The sequence below is a fragment of the Arvicola amphibius genome, chromosome 2 (assembly GCF_903992535.2).
Source record: "Arvicola amphibius chromosome 2, mArvAmp1.2, whole genome shotgun sequence".
Taxonomy (NCBI): Eukaryota; Metazoa; Chordata; class Mammalia; order Rodentia; family Cricetidae; genus Arvicola; species Arvicola amphibius.
Window position 1 is genome coordinate 5,272,095 of NC_052048.2, and position 22,116 is coordinate 5,294,210.

The following is a 22,116-nucleotide window of genomic DNA, read 5'->3' on the forward strand; positions in this document are numbered from 1 at the left end:
GCAGAGGAAGCAAGATGAGAATGCCTCACTAAGAAAAGGTACCAAACCACATGGCTAAACGTGGATAAGAATTATAGGTTAACTTAAAATATAAGAACTAGTTAACAAGCCTGAACAGTAGGCCAAACAGTTTATAATTTTTTTTTAAAAAATTAGCTTTGTCAATGTGCTAGTTGCTAGTGTCACTTGTGGTCCCCTCTAAGGCAGCAGTGACAGAGATGACATGGGAGTGGGACCGTGCTTTGAAGCAGCATCCCTGAGCTCTGCTCCTCTCCAGCTGCAGGCTGGTTCTGGAATTGATGCTGTCAGTTGGCTCCAGGGAGCTGTCTGGGAAGGTGCCTGCTTCCCTGAAACACTGTCTGCTTTGCCATGGATGGCAGGCACACCTGCCGTGAGGGGACGGAGGAAAGCCCCGCTTTGGTAATGCCTGGCCAGTCTCACAGACCGTATGTAGTTGGCAAGACATGAAAGCACATTTGAGATGTGCTGGCCTCTTTCAGGATGTACTTGGCCCTGAATTCAGAATGCCCCTTGATGGATAGACTGGAAGGATTAAGTTCGCTGGGGCTCTTCCCAGGTCTGAATCAGCCGTGACATACATGTTACAGCCAGGGCAAACACTCCTGGAAAGAGACTTTCCATGAGTCCTGGGGGGTTTAGGATAGTCAGAGCCCGGTGACCGGCCTCTGAGATGTGGGGGAGGGTGACATCTGGACGTGAAAGGTGCCCCACCCCCAGTGACAACCTTTTCTTTCTCACCATTTCTAGGAGATGGGCTTCTCTAGAAAAATACACATGACAGGCTTTTTTGGACTGCCAGTACCCAAACTGTGACACGAAGACTTTTTATTAGTTATGAATGCTTGATCTTGGCTTATGATCATTTCTAGCTGGCTCTTATAATGTAACCTGTTTCTCTTCGTGTATGTTTTGCCTCGGGGCTTTTTACCGCTCTTTCCTTCTGCATGTCCTACCTTTCTGTGTCCTCCCTGGCTGGCTGGCTGGCGGCTACCTGTCTGGCTGGTCCCAGGTGTCTCCCTCTCTTTCTCCCTTGTCCTCTTGAGGCTAGATTTCTCCTCTTATTTACTCTCTCTCTGCCAGCCCCATCTATCCCTCTATTCCCTAGCTATTGACCATTCAGCTTTTTATTAGGCCAATCAGGTGCCTTAGGCAGGCAAGGTGAAATGAATGCATCACATCTTTATATAGTTAAACAAATGCAGCATAAATAAATGTAACATCTATGCAAACTTAAACAAATATTTTATTACACAACTGCTATAGATTCATTGCTTCAGGTCTATTCCTTCAGTCTTTTGTATTTGCAACATTGTTACATCTAACTTGAACACGTATCTGCCACAGAGGAACAAAAAAACCCAACAGAATTCTAATCTCTCTTTAAAAGAGCAGGTGGGGGCTGGAGAGACAGCCCAGCAGTTAAGAGCACTTGCTGCTCCTCTAGAGAGCTGGATTAAGTTCGCTGCATGTCAGGAGACTCGGGACAACTTGGAACTCCAGCTCCCTGGGATGTGATACTTTCTTTTGACCTTTGTAGGCAGCTGCACATGACATATGGCAAACACACACAGACACATGTGGAGAGTGTGCATTTATGTTACTGGAATATCAGAGCTCATGTTGTCTTTCACCGTAAATGCCCGTGAGCAGAGGCAGGGCCCGGCGATGGAAGGTGCGCTCTATTCGCAGAGTCTGTCATCTGAGATGAAGGTAGAATAGCATCCTGTATCTTGTCTCACATCTCATCTGCATCCAGCAGCCCTGCGGGAGGTAGAGTTAGGCTAAAGCAGCCGATCACTGGAGCTCAGGCAGTTTTCTGAGACCCCTGGTGTCCTTGCCGCTCCTGTTTTAAAATTTATTATATGTGTGTGAGGGTTTTGCCTGATTGCAAGTCTGTGACCCATGTTCTTGCCTAGTGTCCTCAGAGGACAGAAGGCGGCCTTGGATCCCCTGAAACTGTACTTCTAGGTGGTTGTGAGCGGCCATGTGAGTGCTGGCAACTGAACCCAGTCCTTTGCAAGAGAAACAATTGTTCTTACCACTGAGCTATCTCTTCAGCCTCCTTGTCTCTCATATATGTGTCTAGGTTCCCAGCATGGAGTGCAGATGTCTCCTTATAGGGCAGAATGTTAAGGAGCCCCTCTTTGTCCCTCCAGCCACCGTTATTGGTATAATTGGTCACTTCTTGTCCCTTCCAGGATCTCATCTGTCCATGCTGCTGACTTCAGGTTTTATGTCACCGGTATCAATTTTAAAGTCAGTCAGCCTTTTTCCAACTGCAAGCTGCTCCCAACCTTTTGGTGGGGAACTGTGTACCTCTCCCAGTCCATGGTTGTCCTGGGATGTCCCTGGGCCATCACCATGCACTGTATGAAGACATTAGTCCCACCTCCAGAGTGCCTTGACATAAGTGAGTTGACAACAGACATAGGTTCTGAGGTTTAGGGTGTGGGTATCCCTTGTGGCTTTAAGGTTCCACCTGCATTGAATTGTGTGGCAAAGCTAAAAGCGTGAGTGTATTATCTGACCATCTCATGTGCTAATTTTACGTGCTGGCATAATCTTTATCTATCAGGGAGTAATAAAGCCGGGACACTTTGGGCTTCCCTTTGAAGTCACTAAAGAGAGAGAAAAAAACGTAGGCTATTTAAACATTAAAGAAGCTTGGGGACTTGACTTTCCAAGAGCCTGAGGCATTCTGAGATAATGGTGATGTATTGGTTGAGAAGCTGTTTCCCATAGGCCTCTCATCCAGGCCTGAGTTTAAGGTTAGTTCTCAAATCCTGTTTCCCCTCCTTCCCCTGTCAGGGCAGCATCTGTTTAAATTTTTTTTTTTTTGATATTTATCTGTCCAATAGTTACTTTATCTATTTGTGTCTATGTGCCACGGCATGCAAGGCAGGCCAGAAGCTAGCTCATGGGAGCTGGCTCTCTTCTTCCCCTGTGTGGGTCCTGGTGGCTCAGACTCAGGCTTGGTAGCAAGTGCCTTTACCTGCTGATCCATTTTGCTGGCCCAGGGCAGGATGTTAAGGAAAATGCTTGAAGAAACTAGGTCAGTTTATTGGGGTTCTTAATGAAGAAAATGGTCTATGGTTTTCTCAGCTGAGACAATGTTGAGTCTATGTTAACCAGGTTTGGTTTTAGAGATCACCAATTTTTCAAAATTATAAGTGGATTATAGTAATTAGAGATATTGGGGGAGAAAGACAGACTTGAGTCTGACATGTGCTCTCTGTCTCTGAGAGAGAGGGAGAGAGAGAGAGAGAGAGAGAGAGAGAGAGAGAAAGCTGGAAATGAAATCCAGTGCCCTGTGCACGCTGACCTGTGCTTTCCCTCTGGTCTAGATCCTTAGTCATTGTTTTGTATTCTCTTACTTATGAAAAGTAAAAATGGGATGGACAGGTGACTCAGTGGTTAAGGGCATTGGCTGCTTACGCAGAAGACCTGGGTTCAATTTCCAGCACTCACATGGTGGCTCACAACCACCTGTCACTCCAGTTCCGGAAGATCCAACTCCCTTCTTCTCATTCCCACAGGGGCACTGCAGCATTTACCTAAATTGTTCTATTATTAATAAAAACTCGGGATAAAAACCTGATAGATCAAGAAAGCAACAGAAGAAGGTCCAGCTAATCTTCTCTCTCCTCAAAAGGGCCCCCGAATCTTTCTAAGCCTCTTTCTACTTTTTCCTGTGCCTTTCTATTGTATCCTGGGTCCTCCAAAATCTTTATGGCTAATTCTGGTCAGTTGGTCATTGGCTCTGCCCCCTGATTCAAGGTTAATGTTATTAACAGCCTTGGAGTGTAACAGTATGATCAAATATCCCGCATTTCTCCCTTTTTATCTAAATAAAAAGAAAATGTTTTTGCTCTAACACAGTAAAACTATATATAGTAAGAATTACATTCATAATGTCCAGTCCATTTGTATTTGGCAGTTTCGGAGAAAATACTCTATTATCTATCCTATCTTGATGAGTCCAAAGTTTTGTGCCTAGACACCACTTTCTATCATAACTGTATTACCATCCTAAAAATATCTTTTTAGATCTTAAAATATTTTCCTAGATAAACATCATAGTTTTTCAACCTTATAAACTTTATATCTCTTTTGTAAGTTTCTTTTCTGAACTCGGTAAGAAAGAAAATGATATAATTATCTAGTCTTCAGTTCTGTCAGAGACCAGAGAGGATATAATATTACCTGAGTAAACAGGAAGCAGACCAAACAAATTCCAAAACTATAGAAATGACAGAGACATCTGGCTGCCTAGACAGTCAGCCAAAGTTCCTAAGCAATGTTGGGGCATTCCTCTTTGGCCTGTAGGCCTAGGATGTCTGATAGACTTTTCTGTGAAGTAGGAATTTTGAAGAACTCTCCTTCCTTGTCTTGGGAACGTTCGGCAGTCATCTTTTGTGCCTTGCTTGCCCAGTTCAGACAGCTTATTGTCAGCAGTTGAAGAAGAGTTTGAGAAACAAAGGCAGTTTCTCTCCCAGTGGCTAAATTTGCCACAAATGAAAGCAAACTCCATGTGGAGGTTCTTCGATGCCCATCATCTTCTCAGAAGGAGACTGGGGCTGCCAGGAGCAGACGTGTTTCATTATCATCTAAAGCCTTAGGTTATAAAATGTCTTAAATAGCATATCCTGTCCATCTCTGAAGTGTTTGAAGACCATCTTTCTAAAACATCTGTTTGACCTTGAAAACATACCTAACATTGCTACAACTTTGCTTGTTATAGATGACCATTAACCTGTGTTTCTCAATTACCCTAGTTTATAATAATAGCCTTCAAACTATTTGAGACTACTGCAAACTACACTTTACATTTTTAAATGAGCTGTATAGGCACAATACGTTAAACAAGAGTAGAACATATATACATATAGTGTATTCTAACAAAAATAACCTTAAATTTGTATTAATATACAAAAATTCATACCAATGTAAAATAGTTGAGATTAATAGCTACTTTTTTTTTAGTTTAGAATTGGTTTATTTTATCCTATCATTCTATGTCAGTGCCCCCCCCCCCCTTTATCTTTTCAGAAAGAGATCCCAGAATCTAATCTCCTTTGCTGGTGTCCTCTCTGACCATGACCAATAATAACTTGCAACCAACCCCACTAAATGATGATAAACATCCATTAACTACTGGATGACCAAAAACCATCCACCCCACTTCTTGGGAAAGTGGATGTCATGTTCTTAAAACTACTTCCTGTTGTCTCAGGACAACAGTATCTTTAGGGGATCCTGAGAAAGTGAAGATGATGATCAAGTTCCGGGGGAGCTAGCTGTTGTCCAGTCTCCATACAATGGGAACATGCAGCGCTTATTGGAAGTCCTGGCTGGAGTAGTCTGAATGGTTTGTAGTCCAGAGCTGATCTTGCGAAGTGGCATTACCACAATCTAGGTGGCTTCGTCATTGCAGGATGCCCTCATCTTCTGGAGACCTCGAGGTTACTACCAGGCATGGTCATGGTTCACTGCAGAAAACTTAAACATTTTAAATGAAAATATACAGCAGATCTTGGAGATGTTAAAGGACCCAGGCTGCTCAAACTTAGTTCCTAGTTACCTGCTTCAGACTCAAGCCCAAAATCGCATATGGGAAGCTAGATGAAGCTTATTTCTAGGATTAGTTATTATTCTGTATGGCCATTAATATCTATCCATCTATCTGTCTGTCTGTCTCTCCCCCCCTCTACATTTTGTAAACTATCTTTTATCCTAGGTAATTAATAGAATCTCTTTGTATTTTCCCTGGAGCATTTTATAATTCCCAACAAGGCAAAATTCTCTTCAAAAATTTTCTCTATGTTATTTACATTCGAATCAGCTAATAAGCTATCATCCATGTAATGGTAAATTATAGATTGAGGAAATTTTAAGAATTATTTCCAATGAGTGTTGTACAAAACATTCTGGGTGGAGCTGTTTAACATTCCATGTGGCAAGACACTCTACTGGTATCTTCTGATAGGCTGACATGATTATAAGTGGGCACCCTAGAGTCAAACTTTTTTCCATTCTGTTCTTGTAAAGATATAAAGAAAAGCAGTCCTTTAAATCCACCAGACAGGTTTGTCAGTTACACATTTTAAAGGCAGGGCTGTTGGTGCCTTTGAAAGATCAGCAGCTGCTGTGCCCTGTTTATGGTGCAACTTGAATGGTTGGTGGCTCTTAATTCCTTTTAATGTTTCTCTCAGAAGCATTCTTTATTTTATGGTTTGTTTCTGAGATTGGAGGAATGTTAATCTGTGTTTTCCATTGCTGCAACAAATTATGTCCCAATAAATTCATTGCGGTGTTAGATTCGTATGGCTTTAATTTTACTATCTGTCTTTCTGGCCCTTAATACTCAACTCACCTTGTACTTTGTATTACCTGAGATAAAGTTCCAATTCCTAGAAACTCAAATATTTACTCCCTGAAGAGGCCAATCTGGATGCAGAGACTTTGGTGCAATTATTTTATATCTGTGCCTGTTTTAACCAAACCTTCAATTATTATGCATTTATTTGTAATTTTTGCTTTGATCATTGATCATTTATAGAAGTTTGCCAAGTTCCTTGCTTTGCAGTCTCTCCTGAGAGCTTTTTCTTACCTGATGAAGCTGTTCTATCATCCACAGTACGGTTTGTAACAGGCATTATGTCCTTTAATTGCTCTGTGGAGGAGTTTCTTCAGTGCTGACAGGGAGTGATTGAACCAAATTTGATATTGGGGCCTGTGAGAGTCCCCCAACACAGTCTGCAGTGGTAAAGGATTACTTCTACATCCTAGTCCAATGCTTGCTGTTGCCATACTTTCTGTCTACTTCAGAAGGCTGGGTTCTTCTTTTTGGGTTATCTCTAGAAAAAACATTCTTTCCAGAATGTCTTGCCTACAATCCCTTTTCAGATGACCATGTTTACCACAATTAAAACATCTTACCTTTTGGCTTTTCCTAAAATTGTTAGAAATCCCTTCTGTCAAAATAGTATCATAAGTGAGATCCAATATTAGCTGTATTTCTGATCCATTCATCTTTGGATGCTGATCTTGCCTTTAAGGACCTAGTCACTCTTTTGCATTATGAATGAGCATTTTCAAAAGCCAAAGATTCAATTAATATTTGTCTAACTTCTGTATTTGATATTATTCTATTTACAGGTGAGGTCAATCTTTGCAAAAAATCAGTGAAGGCTTCTTTTGGGCCTTGTATAATTTTAGTAAATGATTCAGTCCTGTCTCCTGATTCTTCAGCCCTGTCTCAAACATCTAGCATTGCTAGATGACGTAGGGCCAAGGTGTAGCCATCAAATCCAAACTTTGCAAATCAGCATACTGGCCATCACTGAGAAGCTGGTCCACTGAGAAGCTGGTCTTGGGAAATATCATGCCTCTAGCCCTATTTTGTTGTTCTATGGCTCTTGCTTCATCTTTCCAGAAGATGCCTAGTGTCCTGTCTTATTTTCTTAGCACCTGTGGCAGGCTATTTGGGGGCATGCATGTGATTCTCCTGATTCCGCTCAATTGTGATGGTCCTGCATGGGCCTGTGAACATAGATTTCTTTGGTGTTAGAGTTTCTAGTGCGCTTTCTTTAATGTTCTGAAGATAGAGTAATGTATTAAAGTGGTATCTCGTGTGTGCGTGCTTGTGTTTGCATGTGTTCCTGTCTGTCTGTCTGTGTGTGTGTCTTTGTGATTACGACTTAAGGGAGGGCACAGCAACTCATTTTGTTAGAAGGCCTACTGACATTCGATTATCAGATCTCACGTCAGAGTGTGTGTGTGTGTGTGCGTGCGTATGTGTGTGTGTGTGTGTATGTGTGTGTGGTAAGAGTGAACCAATTCCTCTGACCTCCATACATGTGCTCTGGAGGCATCTCTCTCCCTCTCTGTCTCTGTCTCTGTCTCTGTCTCTCTCTCTCTCTCTCTCTCTCTCTCTCTCTCTCTTCCTCTCTCTCTTTCTCTCAAATGAATGAATGGAAACTTGAGACCGTAAGAGTGAGGTGACACACATTCATAACCAGCAGGTTTTCTTCTCCCCACTAGCAATTACGGTGCATCCCTTTTGGCGCAGTGTGAGGCAGCGGAGAACGGCTGTCAGCAGGTCCTCTGGCTGTATGGCAAGGATGACCAGATAACCGAAGTGGGCACCATGAATCTGTTCCTCTACTGGATAAACGAAGATGGAGGTAATTGCTCTTCTGGCGATATGACAGACCGCTGACGACGACAGGGGTCCAGAGGCTGCTATGGCGCTTGCGTTGGACTTGGTTTTATATTCTTGTTTCTGTTGTTTGGGTTGAGCCTGTGGCTTAAACCTCAGCTGATGGAGAGATGGCTCGGCACACTAGGGCAGTGGCTGCTGTGGCAGGGTACCTCTGTTCTGTTCTGAGCAACCACGTGGTGGTCATAACTGTTAGTTGCTCAGCGTCAGGGAATCCAGTGCACTCTTCTTGCTTCTGTCAGCGCTGCACACATGCAACGCACAGACATACAGACAGGATACATATAGTGTCACAACACTGTCGTTAGTGCTGAGTCTTGGTTAGTTCAGTGGTTGTTCAATCTGTACCAAGTAGTTTGTGTTAGTAAACTATAGGGAAGGGAATTAGTACAATCCTCCTTTTATTTTTCAGAACTGGGAACTGAACTCCTACATGCTAGGCAAGCTCGTTTTAGAGCTACCCTTTTGGCCCTCCCCCCCTTTTACTGTTTATTTTGAGGCTCCCTGTAGTGGCCTGGGATGGCTTGACCTCACTGCATACTTGCAGTGGCCTTGAACTTGCTATCTTACCTAAGCTTCCAACTTTGTGAGGATACAGACATGCTTCGCTAGGCTTGGCTGGGATGCCCCTTTGACTTTTATTTGACTTTGTGATGCTGAAGGCATAAGCCAAGACTCTTCTGCCCGTTGTCACCTCTCTCTCACTTGACTTCTCTTCAGAATTTATGTCCTTTCTACACATTTTGATAACATCTCAGAAGCCCTATTTTCTTTGTGTTTCCATTTGATTAACCTACACTCTTAGCGCTACAAGGAGGCTCAGTGGTTGGGAATGCTTGCCACCAAGCCTGAGTTCAACACTTGATACCCATAAGGTGGAAAGAGAGAACTGATCCCCCAAAGTTGTCCTGGTACCTCCACCTGGATGCTCTGGCATATGTGTAGCTGCACATTCCTATGCAAAATGCACTGCCCTTTTAGATATAGCCCAGTGTATATACCGACCTTGCCAGCAGATACACGTCCATTGACTCCTGTGGCCACTATAAGATAAGATCCTGTGTTTACAGTCCAGGATAACCTTGAACTCAGGCTGATCCTTCATTCTCTACTTCCTGTAGACCTGGCTTGAGGTTTTGTGGGTTTTTGTTGTTGTTGTTTTTTTTTTTTTTTTTTTTTTTTCCGAGGTAGGATCCTACTGTGTAGTCTGTGCCAACCCCAAACTTACAGCGTTCCTCCTGTCTCAGGCTGTAGAATGCTGTAATTATAAGCACGATCCCCTCTGTGTGGCTTGAAATTCAGGGCTGTCTCCAGCATCCCGAATGCTCAGTGTCTGCCTTCGATGCAAGTTCAGTGGAATGTTGACACTTTATGTGGTGAAGAAGGAAGTTTCTGTCCCACCCGGTCCCACAGCCCTTCAGTCCCAAATAAACACACGGAGGCTTATATTAATTATAAACGGTTTGACCCATTGCTCAGGCTAATTACTAACTAGCTCTTACAACTTAAATTAACTCATGATTCTTATCTATGTTTAACCACACGGCCTGGTATATTTTCTCAATAAGGCATTCTCATCTTGCTTCCTCTGTGTCTGGCTGACAACTGCATCTCTGCCTTTCCTCTTCCCAGAATTCTCCTATTCTGGTTGTCCCACCCATACTTCCAATAAAACCAATCAGGGTTTTATTAAACCAATACGAGTGACAACTCTTTACAGTGTAGAAGAGCATCATCCCACAGCAATATGACCTAAATGGCTAAATGACCCAGGGCAAGGAACAGATTAGACCTTCATTGACCATTAGGATTTTGATTGGTATGTGTGATTTAGGAGCACATTTTTAGACCTGTTTATATTTCTCGATTGCTTATTTCACAGAAATAATTATGGCCATTGAAATGTGAAATGAAGTCAGGGTGTGGCTGGCTGTTCATGTATGTCTCTACCCCAGATCCTGGAAATCACTGACCAATGAGAGACCCTGATTCAAAAATGAGGTGGAAAGCAATACAGGGATTCAGTGTTCTCTGGTTTCCGCATGTATGCACACATCCACATGCATGCACATGCACACACATGCATACTTACACACATATATGGACACACATACACACATGTACGCATGCACCCCACCCACATGTACCCACCCACATACACATGAATATGAACATACATCACACCCACATACACAAGCATATGCACACACATGCATACACACACACCCACAAACACACGCACACACATACACACTTACCCCACACATACGTACACACTCACATGCATGCACATGCATACATGTATACACAGATGCACATGGACACACTCACCCACAAACACATTTTTATGCACACACATGCCCACATACATGTGCACACACACAGAATTAAATGATACATCTAGGTACAAGCTCCCAGTCTTAGGACCGTGTTGCTTTGCGGGAGCCCCCCCATCCCTGCTTTGTTGCTATAATGGGAAAGAGGTGATTCAGATGAGGCAGAGTGCAGCACGGTGTATCTCAGGATGTGTTTCCTCTGGCCCTGGGCATATGATCCAGCCAGATGTACCAGGTATACTTCTACTCCTGCTGCTTGTATATAAACAGAATTTACATAGGAATTTTGGGGCTTTCAAGCTGGGACTTCTCATAAACATACCTCTGAAGTGATGCCAGCGAGGTGGCTGGCACCAAACTCTGCACTCAGGAGACGTCTTCTTCTCTGCCCACTTCTGTGCCCATTCCTACCCACCCAACACCACACACCGCCTCAAACACAAACAGAGACATTGTTCAGAAAAGGCAATGCCATCATCTATGGGAGATGCCAAGGACTTCACCGTCGCCGGCATCATAGTTGTAGAAGTTAGCCAGCTGCTGTTCTGGTGACTAACTGTTCCTTAGCGTTCACACAGCATTCTTGCATGGCTGTGAGTAAGATCAGAGTGGAAATGAGTGGCTTTGTCTTCCGACTTTTGTAAAATATCGGAGTCCTCAGTAAGAGTCAGATTTTATAATTCGCTGAAGCAGAGTCTCATCTCAGTGTGCTCCTTCAGTTGGTGTGCTCACCACCAAGTTAACAGGGTGGGAGTGAGTGGGCCTGAGATGAGCACTCTGCTTCCAGAGGACCAAATTCAGTTCTCAGCACCTACGTCTGGCAGCTCACAGCTGCCCGTAATTCCAGTTCCCTGAGATCCACAGGCAATCACACATGTACAATAGTAGAAACAGTCCTCATCCTTGAGCGTCCTTAGTCCTCTGCTCTATCTCAGCCGTGATCCGACACTCTCTAACAACCCTCGCGTGTCTCTCCTGGGAGGGTGATGAGGGAGAGAAAACAGTGGCTCACAGAACTCAGGGCAGTAACCAGCCCCGGCATTTGCTGAGTAACAGGCTGCATCTGTAGGGCTCTGTTTTCCCCCCAGCGCTGGCTCCTGCGAGTGTTTGGGTGGCAGGGGGAAATGCCTGCCTCTCACCCAAATGTCGGCATGTCATCGGCTCTGTCTGGGGACCAATGGAACAGATGTTCCGTTCCGTGACCTCAGCCTGGTGGTTGCAGTTGGATGCTAAATCCGTTTCGCACAACAGTCTTTGCACACGTGGAGGCTGCTGTTTGTGTTTAGCTCGGTGTTGTCTTAGAGTTGAGCTAACTGTAGGAAGGGTCTCTCTGTGTGTGTGTGTGTGTGTGTGAAAACTGCACACACATACAGACGCACACACTTCTGTGTCTAGCTAACGAGCTATCGCAAAACACGTTTATTTTGAGATCATTAACACTTCTAAAATGACAAGTAGCCTCAGGAACGTTGCCAGAGCCAATTTCTTCTTTCTAAAAAGCAATTTTCAGAAAATAATCTCTCCAAATCAAACTGCGGAAGCCTAGCAAAGACGATTCATTCATTCATTTTGTAAAATTAAAAAAATGCTTATTATAGGGGCTTGGGGCATGCCCCAGGGGTTTGGAGTACTGCCCTTCCAAAGTTCCCAGGACTTAAGTGGTCACGATTGAAGTAGGGAATTTTCCACCTTATGTTTTGAGATACAAGGTGAGCCTGAGCCTAAGGCTACTGATTTGACTGGACTAGCTAGTCAGCCCATCCTTGCCTCTGCAGCACCGATATGAGCCACCCCATTCAGCATTTACATGGGTGCTGGGATCTGAACTCAGGCCCTGACTTGGGCATCCCTGCTCAGACTACCTGGTTCTGAGGCATAGGGTTGCTGGCTATGGCACTGGCATGGGTGCTAAGCATGATTTTATGTTTGCTACTCTAAGTGCCTACCAGCTTTTATTCACTAAGTAATCATTCTGATCTAGACATTCATTGTGAAGAGCATTCCTTAATTCTCACTTCTGAGAATAGACTTTATTATTATTTGTGTGCGTGTGCGCATGTGTGCATTCCTTAGAAACTGCATGTGCTTTACATGTGTGCTGATACCCTTGGCAGCCAGAAGAGGGCGTTGGGATCCTCAGAACTAGAGTCACAGAGAGTTGTTAGGTGCCCTAGTTGGGTCCTCTGCAAGAGCAGCCAGTGCTCCTAATGGCTGAGCAGTCAGCAGCCTGTAATCTCTTACCCTCAAAGCATTTCATTGTTCCACAGCTGAAGGATGCATGGAAGATGATTAGATAAGGCTACCTTTCTGGGTCAAAAAAATTTTTTTTTCTTTTACAAAAATTGTATTGCATTATTTTACGTTGTGTAAAACAAATAGCATGTACACTGTGCACATGTGTGGTGGTCAGGGGACACCCTGTGGGATCAGTTCTCTCTTTCTATCACGGGTTTCTGGGGGGTTGGACTCAGGGTACCAGACTCGGAGCCCGATACCTTTATCCACTGAGCCATCTTGCTGGTCCCTTTTTGGTTTTGCTCATTTAAGAAAATTTGTGTTATTCTTAATTATGTGTATGTGTGTGCATCTGCGTGAAGAAGTGTGCACACAAGTGCAGTGCCCATGGGTTCTGGAAGAGAGGACGGGATCCCTTGGAACTGAGTTACAGGCAGTTGTGAGCCTCTTAGGTGGGTACTGGGAGCAGAACTCTCCTCCTTGCAAGAGCAATACCTGGCTGAAAACTGAGTAGAGATTTGAGAGACCTAATGATGCAGGACAGTGGAATTAACTACCTGCATGTTTATTATTAGTCTAATCGTGAGAAATGTTTCTAACAATGGCTATCACGGCAACATGTCCAATGAGCGAGGTTTTGCAAACACTCCTGTTTTTAATTAACAGAAGAAGAGCTGGCGACGCCTCCGCTAGATGGCATCATTCTCCCAGGTGTGACGAGGCAGAGCATCATCGAGCTGGCACAGCAGTGGGTGAGTGCCCTTGATCCCAATGACTTCCGTAAGTCCAGCACAGAGACTCATCAAAAATGATATCATATCCTGTGGTTCCCACCAATATTATCTAATCTTCAAATCTTCCCTCGAGCCATAGATCTCCCTAGAAGGTCTGTGTTGGCAAAACCAGTCAGTAAGTATTCTCTAGCAGGGCACACAGAGAGCCAGCTGAACAGGTTGTCTTGGCGAGCAGGGCTTTTAACTAGGCTCAATGTGTACAGGGTGTCTTCTGCTACTAACTTACCTGTGCCACGCCAGGTGTTTTCATCCATCCTTAACTTCAACTGTGAGGTGTTCCTCATTGCACTGGTGACATAGTTATTCCACTGTGTCCATGACCATTATAGGAGCTATGGATTTTTATTGATGTATTTATATCAGCAAAATGTTGATTTGTCTATCTTTCTCCCTCTACTGCCCCCCATCATCTTAGATTTTTACATATGTTTATTTTAAAATTAAAAACACTCAAAGCAAATATAAAGTTGTTTTCAACAGACTTTCCAATCCATGCAAAAGAGGCAGGAGTATTAAGGCATGTGTTATTTGAAGTGACATAGCTTTTGTGAGGTAGAAGTAGAGTGGGCTGGCAGGCTGGCATGGGTCTTGGCTGGTGCTTGTGACCCATGTGTTCTAAAGGTCCCCAGAGACCATGGAAAGGCTTTGAGCACATTGTGGCCAGACAGTCCTAGTAGACAAATGTTTAGACACACATATTATCTCAGAGCAGACCAGCAGTTTCTCCGGAAAAGACTGAAAGTAGAGGAAATGGCTAAACAATCCTACCCGGTCCAGAGTAGACAGAACCAACTGCTGCCTGTTGACTGCCATATCGGGCATGACATTTGCAAACCGTTGGTCTAATTTCCAACAGCTTGCCCTGTCCCAAATATGTCTGCACTTGGAGAGATGGCTTTTCGAAGCTCAGTAATTTGTTTTATTAGGGGAACAAACTGACCAAGTATGGAAGGCCCGATGACAGGGTGTGAGCCTCAGTGTGTCCTACACCTCCCGTCCCCGAGCTTGCAAAGCAGGGTATTATGGAGGGGTCTTTCTTGACTTCTTGGCTGCAGTTTATTTTAAAGCTTGAAACAGACAAAGTGCCAAGAGGCACTCGGGGTCACTGCGACTTGCCAGGGAGCTAGTCCAGAGATAAGGACGAGCCCAGTGAACACGATTCTGTTGACTTGCAAGATGGGTTATTTCTGTTTTTTTGGTTTTTTTTTCCCTCTCCAGAACATAGACCTTAATTGTTGTCAGTAATGTTTGCTGATTTCTGGAACACAAATTGTTTAGCAATTTAATTTTGTATAAAATCTCAACACCGCTAGCTTTAATTTCTCATGAAATCAAAATATTGGCTCCTAACAGAGACTATTTCAGTTATATCAGCTTGGTTTCGAAAGCAATCAGATCGGCTTAGTTCAAATCTAGTCCCCTGTTTACTAGCTGCCTGGTCTTTTTTTTTTTTTTTTTTTTTTTTTTTGAGACAGGGTTTCTCTGTAGCTTTGGAGCCTGTCCTGGAGCTAGCTCTTGTAGACCAGGCTGGCCTCTAACTCACAGAGATCCGCCTGCCTCTGCCTCCCGAGTGCTGGGATTAAAGGAGTGCGCCACCACCGCCCGGCCTAGCTGTTTGGTCTTAAGGAAGCCTTCTGGAAGCCAAGTGACCTCCCTCTGAAGTAGAGGAGGTGGTGACACCTTAAGAGCCTGGCACGTGGCAGGTACGTGGGAAATGGCAGCTCCCCCAGTACTGATGTATGATGCCACCAATTGCTCTCCTTTATTATCAAAGACGTGAAGAATGTGGTAAGTGGGAGACCTTATCCATGACAGCGTGTAGGTCTTGACTCAGGCATGTGTGAGAACACACCATGACTGCACGGGGATCATCTTGGTGACTTCACTTGTGAAAGCTGTCATTTGGAAGTTCAGCCAGAACCAAAGGTAAGCACTGACTTTTCTTTTTCTCTTCTTTGTTTATTTTTGCTATTCCACACAGGGTGAGTTTAAGGTGTGTGAGAGGTACCTCACCATGAATGACCTGACCACCGCCCTGGAGGGGAACAGAGTGAAGGAGTTGTTCGGCTCAGGGACGGCCGGCATTGTCTGTCCCATCTCGGAAGTTCTGTACAAAGACCAGGTAAGACAAAAGGTTCTATATGTCATTTCTAAAGTCAGTTTGTGCCCCGGGGTTGGTGAGATGGCACAGGGGTGGAGACACCTGTCATCCAGGCTGAAAACTTGAGTTTTGGTCCCTCGGACCTACATAACGGAAGGAAAGAACCCGACTCTTGAAGCTTAGCTTACCTCTGACCTCCTCACCGTACTGCCTGATGCTCTCAATCAGTAAGCAAATAAATGAATGGAGTTACGAAATACATAAGCACTTAACCTGTCATCTAATGAAGTCATAAAATGTGTGAGGGAAATGTGAGCGGGTTGGACCTGTGTGCGCATAGAAATTCCATCTTCCTGGCCGTTTAGTGAGGGCTCAGACATGAAGAGCGAGTTAAGCCGTGTGCTTGGCAAGTGTGGAGCTGTGGGGGGGACTAACACAGCTGCCTCGTTCTGTCTGCCTGCTGAGGTAGGCTGCACAGCAGGAAGCTCAGTGTTCCCAGGGAATGTCAAGTTGCTGCCGTAGGCACAGAGCGACAACAGGCACAAAATGCACATGAGAACTGCCTGCTCTTTCCTCTGCCGCCGTCACTGTTGTCGGACTCAGACCTCTGGAGCAATACAAGGATTATCTCCTTTTTACACTTGTCCCTCTTTTAAAGAACAGATTTATTTTATTCCATGTGTACGGCTATTTTGTGTGCATGTCTGTCTGGGCACTATGTGCATGCAATGCCACGGAGGCCAGAAGAGAGAGGGTGTTGGAGCCCCTGAAACTGCCTCTGCAGGTGGTTGTGAGTCACTCTGTGGGTGCTGGGAATCAAATTGGGGTCTTCTGGAAGAGTAACCGTGCTCTTTACCATGCAGTCATCTCTCCAGCCCTCACTTGCCCATTTTACTTGTGCCATATATGCGTTATCTTGCCAGTTGGAGGGCTTCCTCCATTATAGCAAAACCCAGTCCTCGTGCACGTCATTCAGCCTCTGTCTTCTTTTTTTTTTGAGATAGGATTTCTCTGTGTAGCAGCTCTGGCTGCCCTAGAACTCACTTTGTAGACCAGGCTGGCCTTAAACTCACAGAGATCTACCTTTCCATGCCGCTCAAGTGCCAGGATTAAAGGCATGCGCCACCACTGCCTGGTTCAGCCTCTATCTTTAGAGTGTAAAGATAGGAATTATTTTACAGGCATTCTACAAATGTGTAAATGTTACTCTACATTTGTATGGGCAGTCTGTAACTGTAGGCATTATTCTGTAGGATTCAGGCAGTCTGTAACTGTAGGATACAGGCAGTCTGTAACTGTAGGATACAGGCAGTCTGTAACTGTAGGATACAGGCAGTCTGTAACTGTAGGATACAGGCAGTCTGTAACTGTAGGATACAGGCAGTCTGTAACTGTAGGCATTTTTCTGTAGTTTTGTGCTGGTTATTTTTATAAGAGTAACTGCTTCAAATAACTCGTTAAATGTAAATTCCCCTGACTTTTGCGTTCAACATTACAACCTCAGCTGATTGGGTTTGCGATGATGATGATGATGATGCTTTGCTTGAGATTTCAGGGGTTGTTGCTGATACAGTTTCACGCACAGATTATTTAACTGTGGAAGAACTACCTGGTTTTCTATCCGTGTGGCAGAGCGATGGGGAGGGAGGTGGCATGCCAGAGAGGGACTGAGGAAAACAAAGAGGGAAAGAAGAGATTGTAGGAGGCTAGTCTGAGTATTTTTTGGCAGTGTCTGTGTTTGATATTGGTCTGTTTTAGTAACTAAAATCCAATTGTTACTCCACCCTAGAAATAAAAGTTTACAAAGGTTAACTTATTTTTAATGCTTCTCCTAAAAGCTTCTAGGAGGCATTCAGAGCCCAAAGGGCTTGTAATTATCCTATTATACTAAAAGGCATAATAAGAAGAGTGTTTGAGAATATGGGCTATCTACTAAAATCAAAGCATCAAAAGCCAGCCTGCCAGCAAGGCATGAATGGGCAAGGACTCAGATACAAACTACGGGCACGAAATCTCTTTCAGCTATGAATTTAATCTACCTTCCCATGGGAGTTACAGCCCTTGGAGGTACACCTTGCACTAGATGCAGGTTCAGAAACCCTTTTGTGAATGGGGATGAGACTTACTTTAATTTATCCCTTTGAAATGACTTGCTTTGTTGCAAAATATCTTTGAGTTCTGGTTTCTTGGCCAAGGGTTCAACAGAGGGCAATTATCCATCCTATGAATTCTTAGAATCCTGAGCTCCTCTACTGTTTCATGGACCTCTTCTAGTCTCCCCAATCCCTTAGACCGTCCGAAGACTAGAACTCAAACCTTCTGTGCACTTGATTGGGTTGGTAGGAAACGAACATGCTGTCACTGGCTGACTTTTTTTTCTTTTTCAAATTCTGAGCAGAGATAACTCAGGTGTAGGAGGTAGCGTGTGTGATAGGTATGTTAGGGTACCTCTCTGGGCCTAACAGAGTTGCCATCATGTCATAGGAATGCCACGTGTGCTTCCTGTCACCGCCATGTGTGCTTCCCACCCTCAGAGCGCTCTCTCCCTTCTTCTGCAGATGCTGCACATCCCAACAATGGAGAATGGGCCCAAGCTTGCAAGCCGCATCTTGGAAGAGTTGACCAATATCCAGGTAGATGTTTTTACCAGCTGGGGTTGGAGATCAGCTAGGAGATGGCTCAGAGGTTAAGAATATTACTGCTCTTGAAGAGGACCTGAGTTCATTCTCCAGAACCCAAAAGTGGGCTCACAGCCCTAGTTCCAGGAAATCTGATGCCCTCTTCTGCGTGCCTGAGGCACACCATGCATATGGTACACGTATGTACATGTAGCAAAAACATTCAGATACATAAAATAAATGTAAAGAAAATATCGCAAACAAACCCACCTTGGGGCTCATAATCATAAGAAACTTGGTGAGGTGGGATACCCCTTTAATACCAGTACTTGGGAGGTATGGCAAAGAGATCTCTGACTTCAAGGCCAGCCTGCTCCACATAGGGAGTTCAGGTCCACCAGGAATATGTGGTGAGGCCCATCTTAAAAAAAAATAAAAGTTGAAATAGAAAAGATTCATATAGGGGCTGGGTGATTAAAATGCTCACTGTCCATTGCATTCAGGTCCCGAGAATCCTATATAAGTACCGGATGGACATAGCAGCCAGCTGGCAATTCCAGCTTCTGACAGAGAGCCAGGGGCTCTCCAGAATGAGTGGTTAGTGAGATTACCATATCCGTGAGCTTTGGGTCTGACTAAGAGACCCTACCTCTAAGAAGAATGTCGGCCTTGGGATTTTCCATGCATGTGTACACATGTACATCCACATATACATGCATCTATATACATATAGAAATGCATAACACACACACACACACACACACACACACACTGGAAAAAGAAAAAAATAATAAAGGACATACATGGTAGAACATTTAAGAAAACCAGACCCTTTCTCTCTTGACTTCATGTTCTTTAGAGGCGGTGGCACTGACTCCAACATGGGCTGGGGATGTAGCTTGACTGGCAGTGGGCTCTCTAACACGCATTGCACCCTGGGTTGTGATGCTTACAACCAGAGGTTTCGTGTGCATGCCTACAGTTCAACACTTGGGGGTTAGAGGTGGGAGGATCAGAAGTTCGTGGCCGTCAGATACATTGCAAGTTTGAGGCCAGCCTAGGCTATGAGACAGCCTGCCTTTAAAAACAACCAAAAAGCCCAACAATTCACTCGGAACTCATACAGAAAAGAGAGACAAAGAGGTTGCAAGCACAAGCACAGGGGATAGGGAAGTGCCTCAGAGCCAGCCACCAAGCACAGGCACCGCACATTTCCCAGCTGTGTAAGCACCAGGGCCAACCACCCGCAATCAAAACCACATCTTTTTTCCCTCAATTATTTTGTGCTTGTGTCCTCAAGCCTCCAAATTATTCCCTTACAAGAGGGCAAATTGGTACTGATAGCCAAGGGACTAGCTAGTCTATTTCCAAGAAAAGTAATTTTGGTAATTACTGAGGGGGCAAGAAAAGTCTGATGTTACATCACGTTTGAGATTCGATCTCTTTGGGTGTTACATGGAAACATGATGTTTCCCTACAAAGTGTCCCACAGATTTTGAAGACAAGGGTAATAACCAGCAAAGCAAGGGAAAGAGAAACCAAGGCTCTTGCCAGTATGACCCAGGGGGAAATCTCTGAAACCTTGGAGCTGACTTAACGCTTAGACTTTGAGTGCTAGGCTAAGTACTTCCATTGGGGCCAGTAATCCACACTGTCCTGGGTGCTATGTTACTATAAATATCTGCTGCAGGGGACAGTTCAATACAAGGTTGTTCTGTTTTCTTCCCCCCCTTTCTTTCTATTTATAACCACCAAGGAAAAGCACTCCTGGTTTTTTTTTACAGAAGCCAAGGTAAGCGTGGGCAACCATGCTGTTTCTGCCCACCAAGCCACAGCAGTGCCCATTCTTTAGGTCAGCCCTCTTCTCCAGATGCTCTTTGTCCTGTGATGCTCCTTGCCTCTGCCAAACCTCCTACAGTTTGGTTTACAGGGTCATGTCTGTCCTTCAGCGTTCATTCCTTGTGGGACTCTGTATCATTGGGTTTGCTTTAGAGACAGGGTCTCACGGTGTAGACCAGGCTAGACCTGAACCTCTGTGGGAACCTTTTAAATACCTCCTGACCCACCTAAGACCCTGACGTTCCTTTATAATCAGTCACACGTTTGTCCCCTCCTCGAGCTGTTTTAATGCTGGAGGTTTTTCCTTCTCTTTATGTCCCCTGGGGTTTAGCTCGGGGTCTAGGGTAGAGAATACAGACAGTAATATTTCTTCCCTGAAAGGAACGAGAAGCCGAGATAAATTTCTTTAAACCAAATCTTGTGTTGCTCCTAAGTATTTACACATTCTAAGAAGAGATAGGAAAAGTGTCTTGAACAATGTGGCATTGGTGGGCTTCGTAGCCAAACACTCGAGGCTAGGAATTTTCCAAGGAAAGGCTTGTCTAGCTCACAGTTTTAGAGAATCGATGTTGGTCTGGTGTCTGAGATTAGCAGGTGGCAGCTTCCCATGCAGCTCAGGTGGATCCACTGTGCCAGGTGACCAAGCCACACACCCTAAAGTTCTGCTGTCATTCAGTAGCGTCACCCTGGAGAAAGGCCTTCAAACCAGGGCTGCTGAAGGAGACCCAACCGACTTCACATCACTCAAAGTGTCAGACTCCCCTTCCAAAGCCACAGTGCATGTTTGCCTGTCTGGGTGGGTCCTGACACGGCTGGACCTGCCCCAGGGCGGCTGGAGCCTGGGCCTCGGGATCAGGGAAAGCAGTATGAACAATGAGCTCTTGGTTCATGGGATGCAAAAAGGCAGCTACAGGTTCACAATAAGGCCGTTTTCATTCTATTGATGGAGGCAGGGTCTCATATAGCCCAGGCTAGCCTTCAATTCCTATAGATCCTCCTGCCTTCATTACCCAAGGGCTGGGGTTGCAAGCATGTGTTGTCACCCTGATTTACTGATTTTTTCTGTAGATTGATTTTTGTTTTTAGTTATGTGTGTACGGGGATGCTGGAGGGGTTGAAAGTGTATGGAGGCCAGAGAGGGTCTTGGATCCATAGAACTGGAATCAGAGACGTTTTTGCGCGGACACCAAGCCCTCTCTCCGGTGTAGTAAACGGACCCATTGGACAGTTGCGGCTGTTCGGGTTTGCTCAAGTCTTGGTTTTACACTGAAACGTGTGTTTTTGCTTTTGTCGTAGTACGGAAGGGTGGAGAGTGACTGGACAATCGTGTTACCCTGATGGAAAATCCCAGTGGGTCGGTGGTGTGCCACAGAAGACAGACCTCCGCCCCGAACCGTGACCGCCTCTTTAGTTTTGTGTGTTAGAGTTGCAGTGTTCGTGTGCTACCAAGCGGAGGGTTTTCCTTGAGCCACAGGAAATTGTCAGTGCCAGATGTCACCTGCAAACGCCGTAGCGACTACTGTCGCTTTCTCTACCGGAGCTTTCTCTGAGGAGATATCGATGCCTCCCTTTGTCCTGCACAAGATCCAAATGTCTGTTCATTAGCAGAAGGTAGTGTTCCCCATGTCTGTATGTGTGGAAGGACGACGGAAGACATTTCACAGGTGGCGTCCCTGTGGCTTGTGGGTAGCCTTGGGAACACTCAGAGCAGGGCTTTCTGTTATCGTTGCCAGTGAGTTTTTTGGGTTTTGGTTGGGAGTTGAACTCTCTAGGTAGCCCTGGCTGGCCTGTTACTTCCTGATGTCTGCCCAGGCTGATCTCAGACTCAACACAGTCCTCCTGCCTCCACCTTCTGAAGCCGGGTGACGGCTGGGCACGGTCATGTCTTGATTTGTTTTTTTGTCTTTGAGCCAAAAATGTGGTCACCTGGATTTCTTTCCTCCGTGCTTTT

General features: G+C 44.8%; 1 protein-coding gene across 1 annotated transcript in view; it reads left to right on the plus strand.

Annotated features, from left to right (window-relative positions):
* Bcat1 (branched chain amino acid transaminase 1) overlaps nucleotides 1-21,691 on the plus strand; it is a 48,215-nt gene extending 26,524 nt beyond the window's left edge. Inside the window, exons 7-11 of the mRNA XM_038320116.1 lie at nucleotides 8,065-8,207; nucleotides 13,480-13,565; nucleotides 15,589-15,729; nucleotides 18,267-18,341; nucleotides 21,462-21,691. Of these exons, the coding sequence (XP_038176044.1) occupies nucleotides 8,065-8,207; nucleotides 13,480-13,565; nucleotides 15,589-15,729; nucleotides 18,267-18,341; nucleotides 21,462-21,503 (487 nt within the window). The 3' untranslated portion in view covers nucleotides 21,504-21,691. The remainder of the gene's footprint in view (nucleotides 1-8,064; nucleotides 8,208-13,479; nucleotides 13,566-15,588; nucleotides 15,730-18,266; nucleotides 18,342-21,461) is intronic.
* Nucleotides 21,692-22,116: the final 425 nt, after the last annotated feature.